Source organism: Haliaeetus leucocephalus, unplaced genomic scaffold (assembly GCF_000737465.1).
Source record: "Haliaeetus leucocephalus isolate CR32 unplaced genomic scaffold, Haliaeetus_leucocephalus-4.0 Scaffold184, whole genome shotgun sequence".
Lineage (NCBI taxonomy): Eukaryota > Metazoa > Chordata > Aves > Accipitriformes > Accipitridae > Haliaeetus > Haliaeetus leucocephalus.
The window spans coordinates 14,533,524-14,552,462 of NW_010972620.1; the positions used below are offsets into that span (position 1 = coordinate 14,533,524).

The 18,939-nt window shown below is 42.1% G+C and overlaps 1 protein-coding gene across 3 annotated transcripts; it reads left to right on the forward strand.

The window, feature by feature from the left end:
* The first annotated feature begins 6 nt into the window (after nt 1-6).
* Nucleotides 7-14,472, forward strand: LIPA (lipase A, lysosomal acid, cholesterol esterase). Of its 3 annotated transcripts, none has more exons than XM_010564960.1 (10): nt 7-203; nt 2,006-2,126; nt 6,267-6,465; nt 6,855-6,964; nt 7,583-7,719; nt 9,179-9,325; nt 10,534-10,605; nt 11,677-11,748; nt 12,502-12,744; nt 12,914-14,472. In XM_010564960.1, the coding sequence occupies exons 1-9, from the start codon at nt 99-101 to the stop codon at nt 12,733-12,735; spliced, it is 1,197 nt and encodes a 398-aa protein (XP_010563262.1). In that variant the 5' UTR covers nt 7-98; the 3' UTR covers nt 12,736-12,744; nt 12,914-14,472. The 3 variants fall into 3 exon arrangements, with proteins under 3 accessions (XP_010563262.1, XP_010563263.1, XP_010563261.1); XM_010564961.1 differs by having other exon boundaries at nt 13,276-14,472; XM_010564959.1 differs by lacking the exon at nt 12,914-14,472 and having other exon boundaries at nt 12,502-12,816.
* Nucleotides 14,473-18,939: the final 4,467 nt, after the last annotated feature.

Genomic DNA, 18,939 nt, shown 5'->3' on the forward strand with positions numbered 1-18,939 from the left:
CTGTGACGCGGCCCCGTAGCGGTCTGCGCGCCCGGCGGAGGCAGCAGACGAGCCTCGGGACCTGCCGCCTCTCTCTCCCTCCCTCCCGCGGGGCCAGCATGCGGGGCCTGGTGGTCGCCGCGTTCCTCCTGCAGAGCGTCGCCGGCTCGGGCGCGTTCGCCGCAGGGAGGAGAAATGTGGACCCCGAAACGAACATGAACATCGTGAGTGGCGCGGAGGGGCGGGGAGGGAGAAGTGCCCGAGACCTGTCGCCGGCTGCGGCCGCGGGGTTGTAGCGGGGCGAGGAGAGGAGCGGGCCGGGGGGTCCGGGCGGCGGGCGGCCCCTTCGCGGCTCCACGGGCGCAACCCGGTGCCTGCCGCCCTCAGCAGCCGCGGCGGGAGCCCCGGGAGGCTTCAGCCCCTGGTCGGCGGTCAGCCTGCTGCTGCTGCTGCTGCTGACACCCTCTGCCTACACCTCGTCTTTCTCTTCTCCGCCTTCCAGGTCCTTTTTGCCCCCCTGTTGCCTGTGGCGGATCTTTCTCTCGCATGTTTTCTGATCCAGACCTGTGGGTTTTGCTACAGTCGGGACGCTCTCGTTAACTGCTAGGAAAGCGCATGTTTGTGAAGCGTACTTGGGCTGCCAGCACGACGCTCCCGCGTTCTGACCCACAGCTGCTTTTCTCCCCATCCAGCACTGACTCTCTGAACTTTATTCTCCTTCTGCTGCAATAGCCAACTCCAGGAAATACCTGCTGTTAGTAACTGGTATTAGTTGCTCTTTCCTCTGCCCCATCTAAACTGTGCCATTTTTTCACACGGGCGAGAAGATACTTCAAGCTAGAAATGCTTAAGGTCTCTAAGAAAAGAAGTTCTTGAGTCCTCAGTATCATCTAAATATCATTTCAAGAACTGAAAATAGTAATTTAGTCTAAAGCTAATAGCATTTGAATGGAATTTAGCCTTAAAATAATTTTGGAATGTTAATGTCACTGTGGATGATTAAAGATATATTTAAAAGAAATAGCACGTTTAATTAAATGCTCCTTCTCTTCCTTGCCCAGCAGCCTAAGAGTAGAATGCCAGTCATGTCTTGCATTTTTTACATTTTCTCAAGGCACGGTTGGTGTCATAAAACCAATTATATAGCAAGTTCTCTGTCCTGATGGAGTTGCATCAAATGAAAATAACATAAAGCCCAAGACGTAGGAGGTGGGAGATAAACCTATTAATGAAATCATAGTGTTAAACAAGTGTGGGGTTTTTTATTGTTATTTTCTTGTTTGGCTTGTCAGCAAAGTCACTTAAAAGCTCTGAAACAGACATAAGGTTTGAGGAGAAAGGTGAGTAAGAAGTGGCACATGAAATGGCAAGCTGAGGTGTGGCAATGTCCACAGCTCGCACATGTGAAGAGTGTGCCCTTAGTGTTTTAAGGCTGCTGTGTTTGTGGTTCATTTCAGCACATTGCCTAAACACGATTGTGTCCTCTGTATAACAGAGAACTCGGCTTACTAAGTTCAGTTATAAATCTGAAATGTTTCCCTTCAGGAGAGATGAAGTCTTCTCTTCTTCCATATGCTGCTGTGGTGCCAGTGGCTTTTTGCTGTCCTCACTTGTTTGTTACTGAAAGATACTGCTTTCCATGAGAGCAGTTTCAATTTTTGTCTCCCAAATCCGTGTCTCGGTGTTTTGCCCTCTTATCATAATCTCCTTTTCAACACTTCAGTCTCCTTTCTCACTGTAAGCAGCGTGTGAGTAACTAATATGACAGTGGATGGGGGCAGGCTAGCGAGTCCTCCCACATTCCCAGGATAAGGTCTGTGCTCTGGCTAGTCCCTGACTCCGTACTGGGATAAGTCTCATTAAGAAAACTTGTGTACATCGAATAGGTGGGTGGTATGGCACATTCCTACTGCATCCTTTAACTTCACATCGCCATCTTTGGAAGGAACCCTGAGTATTTTGCACATGTTAATGAACTGAGGAGGCTGGCAGTCTCACTCCAAGGCGGTTTCTTTTCTTTCTTCAGAGTCAAATTATTACCTTCAGGGGATACCCTCGTGAGGAGTATGAAGTGACAACAGAAGATGGGTATATCCTTTCTGTTAACAGAATTCCTTATGGAAGAAAAGGCCATGAGAGAAGCAAAGGTAAGATTTATGTCTGCTTGGAAAAATGGGAAGTCATGAAAAAGCTTTCTTTGATTTATAAAACTTTTGTTCCTGTAATAATCTAGAAAAAGATTGCAGACTAAATGTCCTATGCAGTCAAACATATAAACAAACAAATAAGTTTGTTAAAAATGCCTGACCATTTTCAGAAGTAGGCACAGTTCACATGCCTCTTTTGGTGAAATATAACTAAACAACAAGAGTTCCCACTAGAATGTTCACAGAATAATTACTGCCTGATTTCTGCATAAAATAAAAATTTGTTTGTTAATTTTAACCTCTCTGAAGCTCCCTTTGCAGTAAGGTACAAGCCAGACCAATACTGCATACTACTGGGGTGTCATATTTAACACAGCTGCTTAAATAAGTAAAACAATGCAATAAGATAAAATCCCTTCAGAACATCTTGAGTACAGTACATTTAAAAATATATTGCAAATTAGGACATGTAACAGGTAGTTGACAACAGTCAGCCCAGACCAGGTTGCTTTATGGATGTGATTTGATGGGGGACTGGGAGGAGCATTGGCGTATGCCACCAGAGCACTGTTACAAGGTGTAAGAATTACTGTGAAAGCTGGTATAAAACCATGGAAGGGATGCAGTGGGTGTACAGGTGAGGAGGTGGGGGAGAGGAAATGTAGGGGGAATGTAAGCTGAAACTTAAGGGAGTGATACGGGCAAAGGTTTTTGCAAGGACTGAATGATGGAATGCTTTAAATATGAGTCAAATGTATGTGGAAGAGGAGAGACACGTAGCCTTTGACTTGCTGTCCTCGTACACTGTGTATGGAATTAACAGTGTATTTGAAGAGCAATGGCTGAATTTGGTATCAGTCTTGTTGCCACCCCTTATAAAAGATCCTACAGACAACTGCACGCATACAACAGCAGCCTGTTCACATAGAAGCTGTAAGTATTCTAAGGACTGCCTCAGAAAAATTCGGACTAAAAAAAAAGCAGGATGAGAGGTGAAAACATAGAACAATCACTGATTTATTTTGTGAGTTCTATAGCCTTGAGTGTGAACAAGACCTGTGGAAAAACCCTCTTCTCTGCCAAAGGCCAAGCAACAGTCTTCCTGACCTTATCTATTGGTTTTGTATGAGTTAGGATGTTTGCGCTGGCCGTTGTCTCTCACAAGGTGGCTGTGTAAAGATCAGTGCATGGACAAGGCCAGTCAAACCTGGCAGGTGTCTTTGTACTTAGGAATTTCAGAGAAGCCCACAGGAAAAAGACAGGCTGCCTTTGTACCTGTTGATTTTGTCGAATCCTTCATCGATGACATAAGCAAACAGAAGTTTCCTGACCTGTGGGAATTTTCCACATTCCCCTTGCCACACCCTGGACCCCAAGTTCATGTTTTGCAAAGTGCTTTAATTTTAAAAACAAGGATTACTGAGCACATTTGGGGAAGTATGGTCTCCTAGAAGAATGAAGATTTCAAAGTTCATGTTGATCTTAAGTTTTTATAGACTTGGTATCTTTTCTCAGAAAGATACCAATGATGTCTTACTGCTGACTTAGCGTATATATGCCATAACTCTTCTTTTGCAATACCTGCATAATGTGAATAGGATCCCTTGGAATTACGTATCACATGATGGTTTGGAACAAAACCTACATTTCTTCAGCTAAAAAAAAAAAAAAAGAGAGAAAATGTCCAGAGAACCTAAAAGCAAAACATCAATGATTTTTGGTTTTAGTATTAACTAAAAATCTAAAACAACTGCATAGCGTGGATAAGAAGGGCATGGAAGTAAGTCTGTCTTCAGCTTCTTGGGGATGCAGTGAACAAAAAGTTCCATAGCAGAAAGTGTAGTTTAAGGACCTGCCTTTCTTATTCCCCTTCTGGGTTTTTTAGGATCAGAGGTGATACAAGATTATTATTGTCCAAGTCAGTTTGTCATATGATTGTGCAATTCATGTGCAGATCTGGTGACTGCTTGGTAAAGAGAAAAAGGAACTGACAGAAATTGGAGGCTAATAGGAGAACAGAATTAAAGCATAAAACATAAACAGTTTTCCTCTTCCTATGTTATGAAACATGCAAACATGCAAGTAGCAGCTTGAGGAGAGCCTGTTCTTCAAAAAAACAAAACCTGGTTGATCTGAGTTTAGTAAAAGGGAACATTGTCCTAAAAGGGATTTGTTACCCGCTGTGCAATAGACAAATCTCAGGAGGGAGATTGCTTTATTCTGCACAGGGTACTCGGTGGACTTTCCCCAAATCAAGCACACCAGATTCATCAGTTGTGTCCCTTTTATACAGTAACAATTGCATCTAATTTATTAAACTACTCCTACCTAGTATATATATTCAAACTATCTAATGCATATGCATAGGATTGTATAACCATGGTACATCAAATGCCTTCTCCGCATGCGCAGGAGTCTCTGGTGGTCTTCGGTGGTTGTTTGGGGAGGTATCGCCTCCTCGCTTTGACCGCTAAGTTGCTCTGTATCGGGTCAATGGTTTGTTTTCCTGCCAAGAGGGACGCATCATCAATCAGAGAGAATAGAAGGGATCAGAACTGGTGTTCCAGGTGAGGCACCATTAATCAGGAAGAATAGAAAAGATCAGAATGATCTTGGCTGCTTCTCTAGGTATTATGAAAATTGTTTGAAGTTGTAAATGATTAACTAACTTAATTTAAAACAGGACTTTCGAATCTACCACAGGATTTTCTATATTTGACATCAGGAAGAAGGTATCAAAGCTAAAAGTGAACATTACTGAAAACAAATTTAATGTTAGGCTTGAAAATCCTGCATGCTGTTCATAAGGCAGTGAAGTATTACTGCAGAGGAGTAAAAAGCTGAGTTGAACTGTACTGTCTCCAGTGCCAGTTTGGCACTGCTGGAGATCTGCTCTGGTTGCAGGCACAGCATGCCACAACATGTTTTTTTTAACAAAATGGGAAAAGCAGGCACTGAAAAGGTTCCTCGTCACAGGTATAAATGTTCCCAGGAGGGAGGAATATTGCTAATTTGGATTTTGGAACTCACAGCAAACATTTATAGACACGACCTGGAATGGAGCATGTAGGTGACTGAAACAGTTGTGATTTGGCTGTTTCTGCTGAAAGATCCAAGTCTAAATTATCGATGGAGGAAGTATTGCGTGAGTTAGTATTGTAATAGAATGATGTGTCATTGGAGAAGGTAAATTCCTGAGTAATCTCTGGCATTGAGCTAAAGTTACCGTGTTATCAGATTTCAGTTATTAAAGCAGAAAAAACCCACCCCAAAACACCTGTGCTACTGTGTGATCCAGAGACAGGCCTTGAATTTTCTGAAGGTCATGTTCCTCCTGAAGGCTTGTATGTTAATTTATTTTCTTTGTGTATAAGCAGGAACCTTCAATTTTCTAATCTGCATTCCACATAAAGGTGTCATTTCCCTTTTAAGGATGGGGAAGTCAGGAGGGAGGCTTCCTAAATTCCACCTGGGTCTTGACTGTGGTTAACTATTTAAGCCAAGGGGAGAAAGTCCTTTGAAACTTAGATTCCCTTGTTGGCTACTGCTCTTCAGGTTCTGCCAGAGCTTTGGTAATGGAAGGATGTTGCGTAGAGACAAAGTCAGTACCACCACTTGCAGAGATTTCCACAGCTCAGCACCCTAGTTTGGCATTGTCTTAACTGGAAAACAAAGATCTCAGTAGCGCATCTATGGGAATGCCTTCCCCAGATTTAGGGACAGGGCAAGGGTCATAAGTAGTTTAGTTGTCTCTGTGTTTGGGCCACTTTGCTGAGTATTTGTGAGCCTGAAACAGTTTTAAGGGCTACCTGCATTTTTCTTGTAGCTCCTGCTTTTCTCATGTTTGCTTATTGCACATTTGCTGTCTGTTTTGAACTTCAAGGAGTCTTTTGCTCTAGTTAGGAAACTAACAAGTTGCTAGTTTAAAATTCTTAATAATAAAAAGTAGCTTTTTGTGAAAATGTGGGTTTTCATGGCACTATGAGTATTATACAAATTGCTAATCTTAGTAGATTAAGTCAAGTAGATTAAACATTCAAAGTGCAAATCTAAAGCAGACTTTCAGTAACTCACTTGAATTATTCTTGGGCATTCAATTCCAGATGAACAGGAAGCTATGTTAAGTGCTTTATTTTTCAGGTCCAAGGCCTGCTGTGTTTCTGCAGCATGGTTTGCTTGCAGATGCCAGCAATTGGATCACTAACTTGGATTACAACAGCCTTGGCTTTATGCTGGCAGACGCTGGCTATGATGTATGGCTGGGAAACAGCAGAGGGAATACCTGGTCCAGGAAACACACACACTTCACAGTGAAGCAAGAAGAATTCTGGGTTTTCAGGTATCCTCGTCTTGCTAGAGAAACTACACACGCTGTTTGTGAGCAGGCTTCTCTTCATCTCTTTGCCCATCATCTCGGCTCAGTCACATTGTGAATGTACAATATGCTTTTGTTCTGGTTACCTGTGCTGTCACATATGTAGGGGCAGTAAAGGGGAGTTTTGTGGTCAGTATAGCGTCTTGAGACAGCCTTCATATGTGGCGAGCAGAATGTTAATTGCTTTCACCAGTGCTTGGTGTGAAGACTCAATCACCAGAGTGTTCTGCTTCATCCAAAGGAAGCTTTTCTTTATGTCCAGACAACTGATCTGCAATGCAGTAAAGCTCTGTGCAGCTGTTCCACGCTGATAACTTTACTTACACAACTGACTTTTTATCTTTCCTTTGTAGCTTTGATGAAATGGCCAAGTATGACATTCCAGCCTCAGTGGACTTTATTTTGAAGAAGACTGGCCAGGAACAAGTATTTTACATTGGCCATTCACAGGGCACCACAATGGGTATGTGAAGAGATGCATTCGTTAGAATATGTTGTGTTTGAAATGATACCAAGTTCCACATATGTGGTTTAATGATGAAAAACTAGGGCTTTTGAAATTACTCATTCTGGTTTTTAGCTGCTTCCTGGAATATTTATCAACATTAAAAAGAAAAGACTTAACCTTTTGGTGTTTACTTAAAGTGGGAAGCTATTGAAATGATAAATTGAAGTGACCGGTAGCCACCAGTACAGTTTCTATTAAAATAAATTGATGAACTGTGCATAATAAAATTAGAATCATCAGACATGTAGAATAAAGATTCCCACTTCCAGAGTATTTTGCTGTAGGTAAGGCCTGGCTCAGGTGCTTTTAGACCTGCAGATAGAAAGAGCTGGAAGAGTGTTGAGTGAGTTAGCATGAACTTGTTTTTCAGAAGAAAACAAATCCTTCTGATTTGCCTCTTAATTTGTGTTCCATAGTAACTAGCTTAATTTAAAATATCTAAATTGATCCTAGAGACAACAATGAAACTATAAACACTCAATGTATCTTAGATTTTATAGAATCACTGCCAGGTAAAATTCTCATCTAACTTGTGTCAGTGAGGTTTGTTAATTATTCTCATATTATTTACAGCTTTCATTGCTTTTTCAACTTTGCCCCAGCTGGCTAAGAAAATCAAAATGTTCTTTGCCTTGGCACCAGTAGCTACAGTCAAGTTTGCCACTAGTCCTCTGGCAAAATTGGGAGTGTTTCCTGACCTGCTACTCAAGGTTTGTATTTGAGTGTAAATGTTTTAAGCCAAACCAGGTGTCCCCTTTTCTAGTTGAAAACAGCATAGCAAAGAATGTTAATAGCTGTGATTAGATTACCATGTTTGAGAAGAATACTGGGCCAGTTTTTCCATAATAATGCTATGGAAGTAAGCAGTGGCTTCTCTGGCTTTACTGCTGTCTAATGAGACAATTTGCATCAGTTTAAAGTAGTATTTTACAATTACAACTTAAGAGATGGAATAAAATTATGTTTTTCCATTTACATGTTTCTAGAATTTACGCTACAGAAATCACATGATTAATTAGATAGTTGGCCTGTTTTAGAACAGTCATATGATAGCTTTATACGGAATACTTTTGAATTGTCATGAACTGTAACAGATTTGTTGCACAATTAACTATTTAGTATTAGAAGAGGATCCCTCAGAGGGTGGTGAAGAGCAGCAGCTTTATTTAGATGCTGTGAATCATCCTGTGGAGGAGTTTCCCTTTCGCCCTTAACATCAAAGGGAATGTAGGCAGACTGGCAGGCTGCACTAAGTGCCTGAAGTCAGACATCATGAACACTCTGCTTGCCATGTGTCATTTTTAACGATCACTTTTCTTTCCACCACCCGTGGAGATTCCCAGAGCTGTTTGTTCTGTGAGATAAACCCTTCTCTAAGGTACCTTGTACAGATTTAATGCACAGCTGTTTGCATTGTTAGTTTCCTGCTCAAAAGGCAGATACGTAAAAGTTAACTAACAATTGTGGTCTCCTGTTCCTCGTGTAATGAACTTTTTCTAATAAGGATAGTAGCTGATCAGTGCCCTGTGCAGACGTTCGGGTTGTGCTGAGGAACTTGATTCTCATGGTGACTTGCAAAAAAGCTGGAGTGCAGAAGTACATGACAGCCACAAACCCATGTGTCAGTTGTATCTTTAAAGAGCTGTGTCACTCTTTAAGGAAGTGCTCAGTGGGCCATTTTCAAATCCTTGGCCATTTTAAAAATAGTCATCAGGAGGAAGTGTCCACCACAGCTCATGCTGCTTGTTTTTCTTCCATGGTTTGAAGAGAGGAAGTTGCAAGTACAAAGCCATTTAACATGAGCAGATGTAGCTCTAAAATATTTTAACCTTAAACAACTCTGATGACAAGAAGCTATGTAGTACTTCTGTAAAATACTGAATTTAAAACTGATTAGAATTTGAGGTGAGGTTTGGAATTCTTTAATGATGTTCCCACTTCCCACATACTTTTTGAGGGTAATGGACTGCATCATTGGTAGCAGAAGCACTAACCATGACCTTCCTGTTGGACTATAAACGAGGTTGATAAGGAGATAAATAATTTTCATATGGCACACCTGTCACCAGTGCAAATGGAAAAAATTACCTCAAGAATGTTGTAGTGTAAAAACTAAATCCAGGTCATTCTATGCAATTATGTTTGTCCTATGTGTGTGTTATTTTGTAGGACATGTTTGGAAAGAAACAATTCCTCCCTCAGAATTCTTTGCTGAAGTGGCTTGCTACCCATGTTTGCACACACAGAATACTTGATGACCTTTGCGGCAACTTATTCTTTCTTCTGTGTGGTTTTAATGAGAGGAACTTGAATATGGTATGTTTTGGTGACTTTTAATAGCTGAGTTATTGTGAATTCTAACACAGTATTGACTGTGTATCACTGTAGTGATTGTCCTTTACATGTAATTAGAAAAAAAATAATGCTGCCTTCATCATACTGAGTTTGGATGAATATCTGTCCTTGGTATAGATGTAGTTGCCCAGTTTGGATGGATAGAATTAACCTTTTAAAGTGTTACTGGAAAGCTAATATACATTATTTTAGATCTGTTGGGAGAAGTGGGTAAGAAGGGAATTAATATGATGGTGCAAGTATTTAATTCTTTTTGCAAGGAAGTGAGGAATAAAGATACAGTTTTCAACCATTTTCAGGAGAACTGTTGAAGTTTTCTGGTCTCTCGGTGGATGTGTGCAATTATTTTTGCTGGGACCAATTTCTGACTCTGCTGATGGCTTCATCTGTGGTTCTAGTTCCAAAGGATGTGTTCATAGGACTTGTTTTGTTATCTAAAAGCAAGTTAACAGCAACTGGTGTGAGACCACCTTTTTTCATAATGCTTCTTAAAGTGTTTCTAAATCCCTGAAATAAGTAGAACCTGGTATCAGTTTACCCACAGGTAGATGAAGGCTGAGGATTTTTTTTACTGGAGTGAGATACAATTAGCATTAATTTTTTTCACCATTCTGTGTGCAAAAATGTGCTTTTTTTTTATTTTATATCAAGGTGAAAGTGTGGGTTTTGATTTTTCTTGCCAGCACATACAGTTTTCATGGTTTTATTGGTGGTTGATTGTTTTTTTTTCTGCCAGGATTTAAGTTTGCCTGCGTATTTTGTACTTCTAAACTCAAAGTATATGAAGTTCTGAATCAGTTTGGATTGACAGTTACTAATTTAGCTGTAGAGTAATGCAAGGTTTCTCTGGAGGTCCATCCAAATATTAGTTAATGTGCTCCCAATTCTTACAATACTAGCACTTTTTAAAAGATATTCTGAATATATAAAAAAATGCTGAGTGGATATCATTATCAGGTTTAAAGTTAGGCTTTAAAGTTCTGCGGTTAATTTTAAGTAATCCCCAAAACATTTGAACCTTTTACCTCTTCTGTATATATGGCTCTAGTTAACTTTTGTTTATAACAGTTTTGAGAGGAATGGAAAATTTTCTGTTAGTTGTTCAACAAGCAGTAATGGTTGCACTGTTGCACTGTGAGGAGTAAACCATGTTAATTATGTTGTTGCAGAGCCGAGTGGATGTGTATTCAACACACTGCCCTGCAGGGACATCTGTACAAAACATGATCCACTGGAGCCAGGTAGAGTTTCCAGAATATAAAATGTCTGTGACTCTAGCTTGTTTGTAGAATATTGATGTCCCTGATATTTAAATGAAATAAGATGCCAAAATATATATGTAACATAGCCCAAGTGAAATTCTGGAACTGCCAATTGTCTGAATGGCAGCTGTTCACTGCAGCTGCTTTGATGATGCAGACTTAGGGTGGCTCACCCCTCTCCCCTATTTCTTTGAAGATAGGCTAACTGTAAGTACTTCAGGTCAACAAAGAATACAATGGAATAACTTAACTCAGAGATGCTGTAACAAGTATTTGCTCCCCTTTCTGCAAATCCAGTTTTGATTACAAGTTATATTTTTAGCCAGTGAAAAGCAGCAGGCTTTCTGTTCTGTTCTGTTCTGCTTGGCTTGATTTTCTATTTTATTAGTGTATTTTGAATTTCACCTCAGTGCACGATTTCATGCCTGTGATGCTATTGTGCCTGAAGCTTGCTCAGCAGGTTGACAAATACAAGAAGACATTTGCCATGGAAGCAGCGGTCAGTGCTACTTGTGATCTTGTCACTGGACTTGGTCATCTATTCAGCAGCAGTGTGTTTTGCTGTAAATAGCTGTTCAAGTATTGGCTTGGGAAGAATTTTGTGAAGACTTTTTTTTTTCCCAGATCCCTGTTATATAGACTTCCGTTTCTGAAAAATAATAATTAAATCATACAGAGTAGACTTTCTAAAAAAGCTCCATGCTGTGTTCATATACATTTAGACAGCAAGGTAAATATTTCAGAAGTAAGCATGGAGCTGGCACATCCTGGCTTTGGATGCACTAAACTGTTTTCCTTAATCTTTCCTACCATTGCTATGAAAGACCATGAAATCTTAAGGGACAAAGTCTAATGGTATTGAATGTTAATGTTTCCCTCTCCTGTGACACTGGGCAAAGCAGTGACACTTGTTCTTGTTAATACTTGGCATTTCACTGTTTCTTGTGTCAGTTGCCTTTGCCGATTCTCCAGGTGACCTATACTTTTTTATTCCTGAAATAGAAGTCTTGCAGTTCTTCTTTCTATGTGTGAATATTTATTTATTTCTAGGCTGTGAAGACTGGGGAACTCAAAGCTTATGACTGGGGAAGCAAGGCTGCAAATATGGCTCACTACAACCAGGTAGACGTCTTTTATGGATATGTTATAGTTCTTGAGCATCACAAAAAAAGTCCTTGGGCACTTCTCTGGGTGCTGTGTTTACGCTGCATGCTAAAGAGCTGCTAGTGTTGCCCAGTAACCAACTGGGGATCTTCCCTTAAAAAAAAAAAAAAAAAAAAAAGGCAGGACTATAGAGGTCTGAGGTACTCCTAAGTCAGTATGGAGCCCATGCTTGGATACAAAGTTGTGATGGCACAGTTTCTTGAGGGTGGTCTTGCCTGCCTAGATCATGAGATCCCACTGCACTTCTCATGATAAGGCTTAGACTCTCAATTCATGCGTATCGCTTATCTTCAGCCTGTTTAATCTCCATGCATGTTTGTTTCTAAATTGCTGTGTGCAATACTAAAAATATTTTGCCACTTTAGTGGCTGGGAAAGTTTGCAGTATCGTACTTTCAGAGTGGCAATCACTTTTAGTATTTGATTAGGGTTTAGAAATAACTCAAATGGGATGCATTCTCTGAGACTGTCTTGTAAACTCCTCAAACCACATCTTTATGGCTATGCGTGCTATAATATTGTAGGACTCTTGGAGTTACATTTTCTGTTGAGTCAGGATTCCATCTCCATCTCTAGCTGCCCAAGAAAGGAAGAGAAAATGAGAATCTTGACACATTCTTCTTGCACTTGCTAGTATGTTACACTGCAGTGTAGTATCACACTGAAGAGTTGTTCTTTCTAATGTTTTTGTTTTCACTTTCCCCCTCCTCAGTCTACTCCCCCTTTCTACAAAATAAAAGAGATGACTGTACCAACTGCGGTGTGGACTGGTGGACAGGACTGGCTGGCAGACCCAAAGGATGTTGCTATGCTACTCACTCAGATCACAAACTTGGTTTACCACAAAAACATTCCAGAATGGGAACATTTGGATTTCATCTGGGGCCTTGATGCACCTTACCGCATGTATAATGAAATAATTAACATGATTAGGAAGTATCTCTAAACTGGCATGGTATGTCAGAGTATTAGTTCACCAGGAATTCGTCTTTTTGGAACATATGCTTTTCTGGCAATAATACTACATTGTTTATTTATGATGCATTTTTAAAATGCCAGCAATGACTACTGAACTGGATTCATATTTGGTTTGTTTTTCTCAGTATTATTTCTCTCTCTCGCAGAAATCCTCATTGTGTCCTGCTGATTTTGCACACAGTGGCATGGTATTCAAAAACCAGCAGTGTTACTTTGCACAAAAGGAGTATGTCATGTGCATATAAATTTAGTGACATGTCTGAAAGACAAGTTAGTCCATTCAGCACCTCAGGTGCTTGACGATTAAACCAGTAAGTATTTCACTGTGCATAAAACACTGCCATTTCTCAGTGTGTTGCCACTACTGAGTACCTTTCAGAGGTACTCTTTGTACTGCAGTGACCCATTTGGTGCTGGTACTTTAAAAAGCACTTAGTGACTTTTTTGCTGTGTTATTGTTTTAGCCATCACATACAAGCTAGCTACATCAGGTGACTTTCTTTTTCAATATTGTCCAGAAGATTTGTCATGAAGCCAGAGAAGATCACCACTGTCAGTTGAAATCTATTTTGGCACTGATTCATTGCTGCATTTTTCTTGATTTAACAGTGTCCCTGAAGCCTTTCATGTTTCACGTACCAGCTATGGATAAGGATTGTTATTTGTCCTTGCAGATTCCTGGAACAAGAGAAGCGGTTAAAAGAAATACCACTTTCAGTTAGCTTTGTCAATGGGTTATGGCTTTCAAGGAGAATGATGTAACATACTTGTGTTTTGTTTTCTTTGCACTGACCACTAGAAAACAAGCTCCCCCGGTATACTACTGGTGAGGGAAGAGCCAAAGCATTAATTCTATGGCTTGAGTGACTTAATTTGCATGGACTTTTCCCCTTAATCATCTGCTACTTTGAAGATCTGTTTATTTCTTAGCTGCTTAGGTGTTGCTTGCCACCATTGTGCTCAGGAACTGTACAACACCCTGGTGAAGCCTGGCAATATTAACGGCAGTTTCCATTTGTCTCAGTTTCTACTTCAAAATGGGGCTAAGACCCCATTTAATGGGGGGAGAGAATTCACGTCTCTTTCAGGGGTCTGACTTTAGAGCTGTAATTGTCTGCAGTATAGGTGCCTTGCTCTTTCCATTGACCATGCAGAGGACTTTGGGTCCTCTGAATTGCACAAAAGTTCCATGCCAAATGTAGATGTATGAACAATGTCCAGAGTCAGTTGCCTCAGTCCGGATGATAATTTCTGTGCCATGGCTGGATTCAACCCAGACTTCTGTCAGTAATCCCAACAGGATAAAAAGCCTTTTCTACATGGCATAGAAAATAGTGCATTTTAAGCTGAAGCAAACTTTTTTTGTAAAAAAAGATGCAAAAATATGCATTAGTTATAAATTAGGTTTTGTTTATTTAGGGTTTTTTATTCCTAATTCAGACTCATGGAATCCTCAGGCTTTGTTTAAGGAAAAAGTTGTTCATGATATTTCAGTTGTGATTCCTAGCAGGACCTCTTAAGTTTGCTTTATATTTGTAGCAACCATACTTGCTTCACCTTGCTGTGCTGAAAGGAAGTTTCTGTAGGACTCCACAGTGGGTAACTTAGCAGTTGTGAGGGTATGTGATACAGCAAGAGCCATGTGCATCATGTTTATTAAACTTGAGTACTTCAATAAACATGAGACTTGCTTGGAGTTTGGAGCAATGTGTTGTGTTTCACTTCTTGTTTCATGAATACATGTGACTCTTTGGGACAGAATCCAGAAAGCTGAGTGTTTTTTACAGCTATACATCTGTAGAACAAGTACAATCATAGAGTGGTTTGGGTTGGAAGGAACCTTAAAGATCATCTAGTTCCAACCTCCTGCCATGGGCAGGGACACCTTCCACTAGACCAGGTTGCTCAAAGCCCCGTCCAACCTGGCCTTGAGCACTTCCAGGGATGGGGCATCCACAACCTCTCTGGGCAACCTGTTCCAGTGCCTCGCCACCCTCACAGTGAAGAATTTCTTCCTTACCTCTGATCTAAATCTACCCTCTTTCAGTTCAAAGCCATCACCCCTTGTCTTATCACTACATGCCCTTGTAAAAATACCTCTCCAGCTTTCCTGTAGGCCCCCTTTAGGTACTGGAAGGCCGCTACAAGGTCTCTCTGGAGCCTTCTCTTCTCCAGGCTGAACAACCCCAACTGTCTCAGCCTGTCTTCATAGGAGAGGTGCTCCAGCCCTCTGATCATCTTCGTGGCCCTCCTCTGGACTCACTCCAACAGGTGCGTGTCCTTCTTATGTTGGGGGCCCCAGAGCTGAACACAGTACTCCAGGTGGGGTCTCACCAGAGCGGAGTAGAGGGGGAGAATCACCTCCCTCGACCTGCTGGTCATGCTTCTTCTGATGCAGCCCAGGATACGGTTGGCTTTCTGGGCTGCAAACACACATTGCCAGGTCATGTTGAGTTTCTTGTCAACCAACACCCCCAAGTCCTTCTCCACAGGGCTGCTCTCGATCCACTCATACGAAAGTAAAATAGCCAAGTGAGCTTCCGTTTTAGTTTTGCCCTGAAAGAGGCTTTTCCTAAGACTAAAAGGCCATTCATGTTGTTTTGGGGGACTTCCCTGAGACTTTTAAGTAAGGTACCAATTGTAAAGAACTGCTCACAAGACAGAGTCATTTTCTAAGCCTTAAGGTGAGGCTCCTTTCAAACCACTGACATGGTGGAAAGCTTCTTGTATCACATTCTTAAACCCTGGGTAATTGGATTGCTTAACAGACTGTCTGGTAATCTCACACATAGCATTTAACCACATAGTAAGGCAGGGAACTAACCTCTGCTATGGTACATTTACCTTTGTCATCTTCAATAATAAATATACTCAGGCTGTACCTTTCTGTACATTCTGAATACAGTAGATGTGCAGTCAAGATAGGAGGGTGTATTAAATCCTATGTGTTGCCAGCTTTGTCAGCTGATGAAACCCCTGTGTGCCTGGAAACGAGGCCAGAATAGTGGAAGCTTTACACAAAAGCCATTATGGATGGAGCTTCTCTGCTTCGCTGGAGCAGGGATGTCTATGGGAATTGTGTGCTGCTGTGCTTGCTCTCCCTGGCTTGTTAAATTTACAAGCACTGTGTGACACAAACTTGGAGAGGTGTCAGTGGGAAGAAATGTGCAAAATAAGACCCTGAACACAGAGCAGAAGAGCAAGAAGGTTGGTCTAATAAGAATGAGCAGTGATGAATGGTACATTTTTCAAAGCAGATCTTAGTGCCTGTTTTATAGACATCTTTGTGTTATAGGTGTGTGTGTATATGATGTTGAAGGTTGGCTGAATGTCAGCTTTGGATAATATAAAAGCGTACCAGCATAACAGAGGGCATCAGACACGTGCTGCTGTCTTAGTCTCAGCATTTAGTGACATGATCAAACTATGCTAGAAAGCCAGAAGAAAGTAGTCCCTGTTCAGCTGATGGATTGCCAGACTCACAGACCTGTGTGCATCTGAAGTGAATGCACGAGCCAGGGCTTTGACTTAGAGATGTACAACACAATCGGGCATATGAGGGCTTACACAGACACAAAGGCATGTGGTTTTGTCCACGTGTTTTGCTTGGAAGTTGAAAAGGATTTTTTTTATAGTCATCTGCAAGTATATTCACACTGTTCATTTGATGCAGAAGGCCTAAGGATGGTTGAGTGTGTCTATGTTAGTGGTGCGTACTGAGTGATGTATTAGCTCAATGCAGAGCATTTTTACACTGTTTAGTGATTCTGCAGCTAGTGATTACACTGACAAAAGTTTACACATCAACTCAACATAGAAGTGCCTCAGCATAGGATGTTGTGGTAAAAGAGCTCCTACTCCCTTGGGCCCTGTAAGAGAAACAGTTTTGTCAGCTTGGGAACAAAATAAACCAGTTTTCTGTAAATTACTCTATGGTGAACGTGCTATACCAAAAAAAAGGAAACATGAATACTTTAATATAATGAAAAGTTACAAATGGCTTTACTCTGTAAGATAAGAGAGAGAAACCTTGATGGCTGAATAGGTTTTCTTATATATAATAAAACAGAGCTCTTGGTGGAAGATTTTCCTATAATTAGAGCATTTATAATGTCTTCTCTCTTTCTTTGATGTCTTGTAAAACATATACTCCTGCTGCAGCATTGCCCATCATGAGCATGCTAATAATGGCCTCTCTTCTCCAGTAGCCTATTTTCAAATAACTTTATATGAACAAAATCATTGAAATCATCAATGAAATAAAAAATTATGAAGGTCGGATGGACAGTAGCCACACCTGTAACATGATTGCCTGAGCCTTATTTTCTGAGGATACTGAGCTGAAAAGTGCCTGTATCGCATTCTGACTCCTCCAGAAATGATGAATGTGTGTAGTTGTAGAGGATGCAAATCCATTTCTCACTACTGAATTATGAATTCTGAATGAAAGAATTTTAGGATCTTTTCCTGATGGTTACTAGTTTGAAAACTCATCCTGGTAAGGTAAAGCTTGAGAATTAACAATTCACTTTGCTGGCAGCTTTCCATCCCTAGCTGTTGTTAGGAACGCATTAAAAAGACCTTTGATTAAGCCTTCTTTCCACGCTGGCTGGAGAGGTTTCCAGTGAAGCTGGGTTGGGGAGGTGGAGTGTTGCTATGAAAATATTTTGATTAAGAAAATGTGTTAGTTCTGTTAAGAAAAGTATTTTGTGTTTAGGCTAAAGTTTTTCATCAGAACTGAAGACGAACGTGTGTTCTTCATCCTCAAGTACTCGGCGTACCCATGGGCTCAGCGTTCAAGCTGCTTACCTGGGATGCGAGGAGCAGAGGCTCATCCCCCTGCTTCGGATTCAGACCCTGGGCTTGAATCTCAGTACGCCTAAATATAAGGAGACTATAGGTTGAAAAGAGGTAAGTATGCCAAGCCCCCTCTTTCCCTCCCAACCCGTTACGGCTCTACGGCCTGTAGACAGATCTGTGCCTACCAACCTTTCGTCCCGCAGCAGAACGGCGTGCATTCTGTTACCGCCGCAGGTCTTAAGGAAGCCTCGGAAGCACCTCGCGGTGTCGGTAAGGCTGACAGAACGCCACCCCGTACTTGGAGAGCCGTCGCTGCGGCGCAGCCCGCGGCGGGCGGTTTGCGGGGAGCGGCGCTGCGGGCCGTGCCTTTCTGCGCTGGGGGGTGCTGTTGCCTGCGGAGAGGCCGCTGCAGCCCAGCGCGGGGGGGGCGCATAAAGCGCTCGCTTAGAGCCGCAGCCTCGCAGAGCTGCCATGAGTCCTGCTGAGCAGTGTGTCTCCTTGCACTCAGGCTCTCGGACCAAGGTGAGTTAGGATGCGAGGACCTCACATTTATCGTGTTTTTCCAGCATGGTAACACTTTCTTTTAAAACGAGAGGGGACCGCCTCTGCCTGCCTTTGCTCGGGTTGCTATCCCGCTTCCCTGCTGCTGTCCTGAGCAAGTTATCAGCCCTCTTCCCCAGCACCCTTTTCCTGGTAGAAGGCTCAGCACGCGCTGGGATGTCGCCTTATCGCTGGTACAACAACAGACCCGCCGCACAGAGGGGGAGAAGAGGAGGAGGGAAAAAGAAGATTTGCCTCTGCTGCTGTGACGTTAGTTTCAGTGTGTTTTCCCTGCCTGGTGTTCCCTCCTGCTAACCTTCCCTCATTCTCCTACCCACTTAGTGTTTTGCTGTTTACCTTAGAGCTTGTACCTAACAGTGGAGCCCGGGGTAGGTGCTTGCTTCTTGTGCTCATGTGGAATCTATTTAAGACCCTTTGCGGGGCCTCATTCCAAACTATGTGCCCTTCAACCTAAACTCTGCAGCAGGAGTCCTGATTTTTTTGAGACCCGTTTAGCGTCTCGCAACACATGGGAAAGTTTGGCAGCATCGCAAGTTGAGCGAAAAAAGCTGGGGTTGTGTTGCTGAGTTAAGTACAGAAGGGATTTGCCTGTCCTTTGTCTCGTCTTCACGTTGTACTTCGCTCTGACAAAGAAACCCACTCTAGCGGAGCAGCAGTGCGTGATAAGTGCCTTTTAGTGGCCGAGCCGAACAGCTGGGACTCGGTTTCCGGAGAGCGGGGCTTCGGCCTCCCTGGTGCGTGCGCATTCGTCCCCCTGAGCGCACTCGCTTGCCGAGCGAGCCCGACCGGGTGCCGGGCCGGGCTCAGCCCT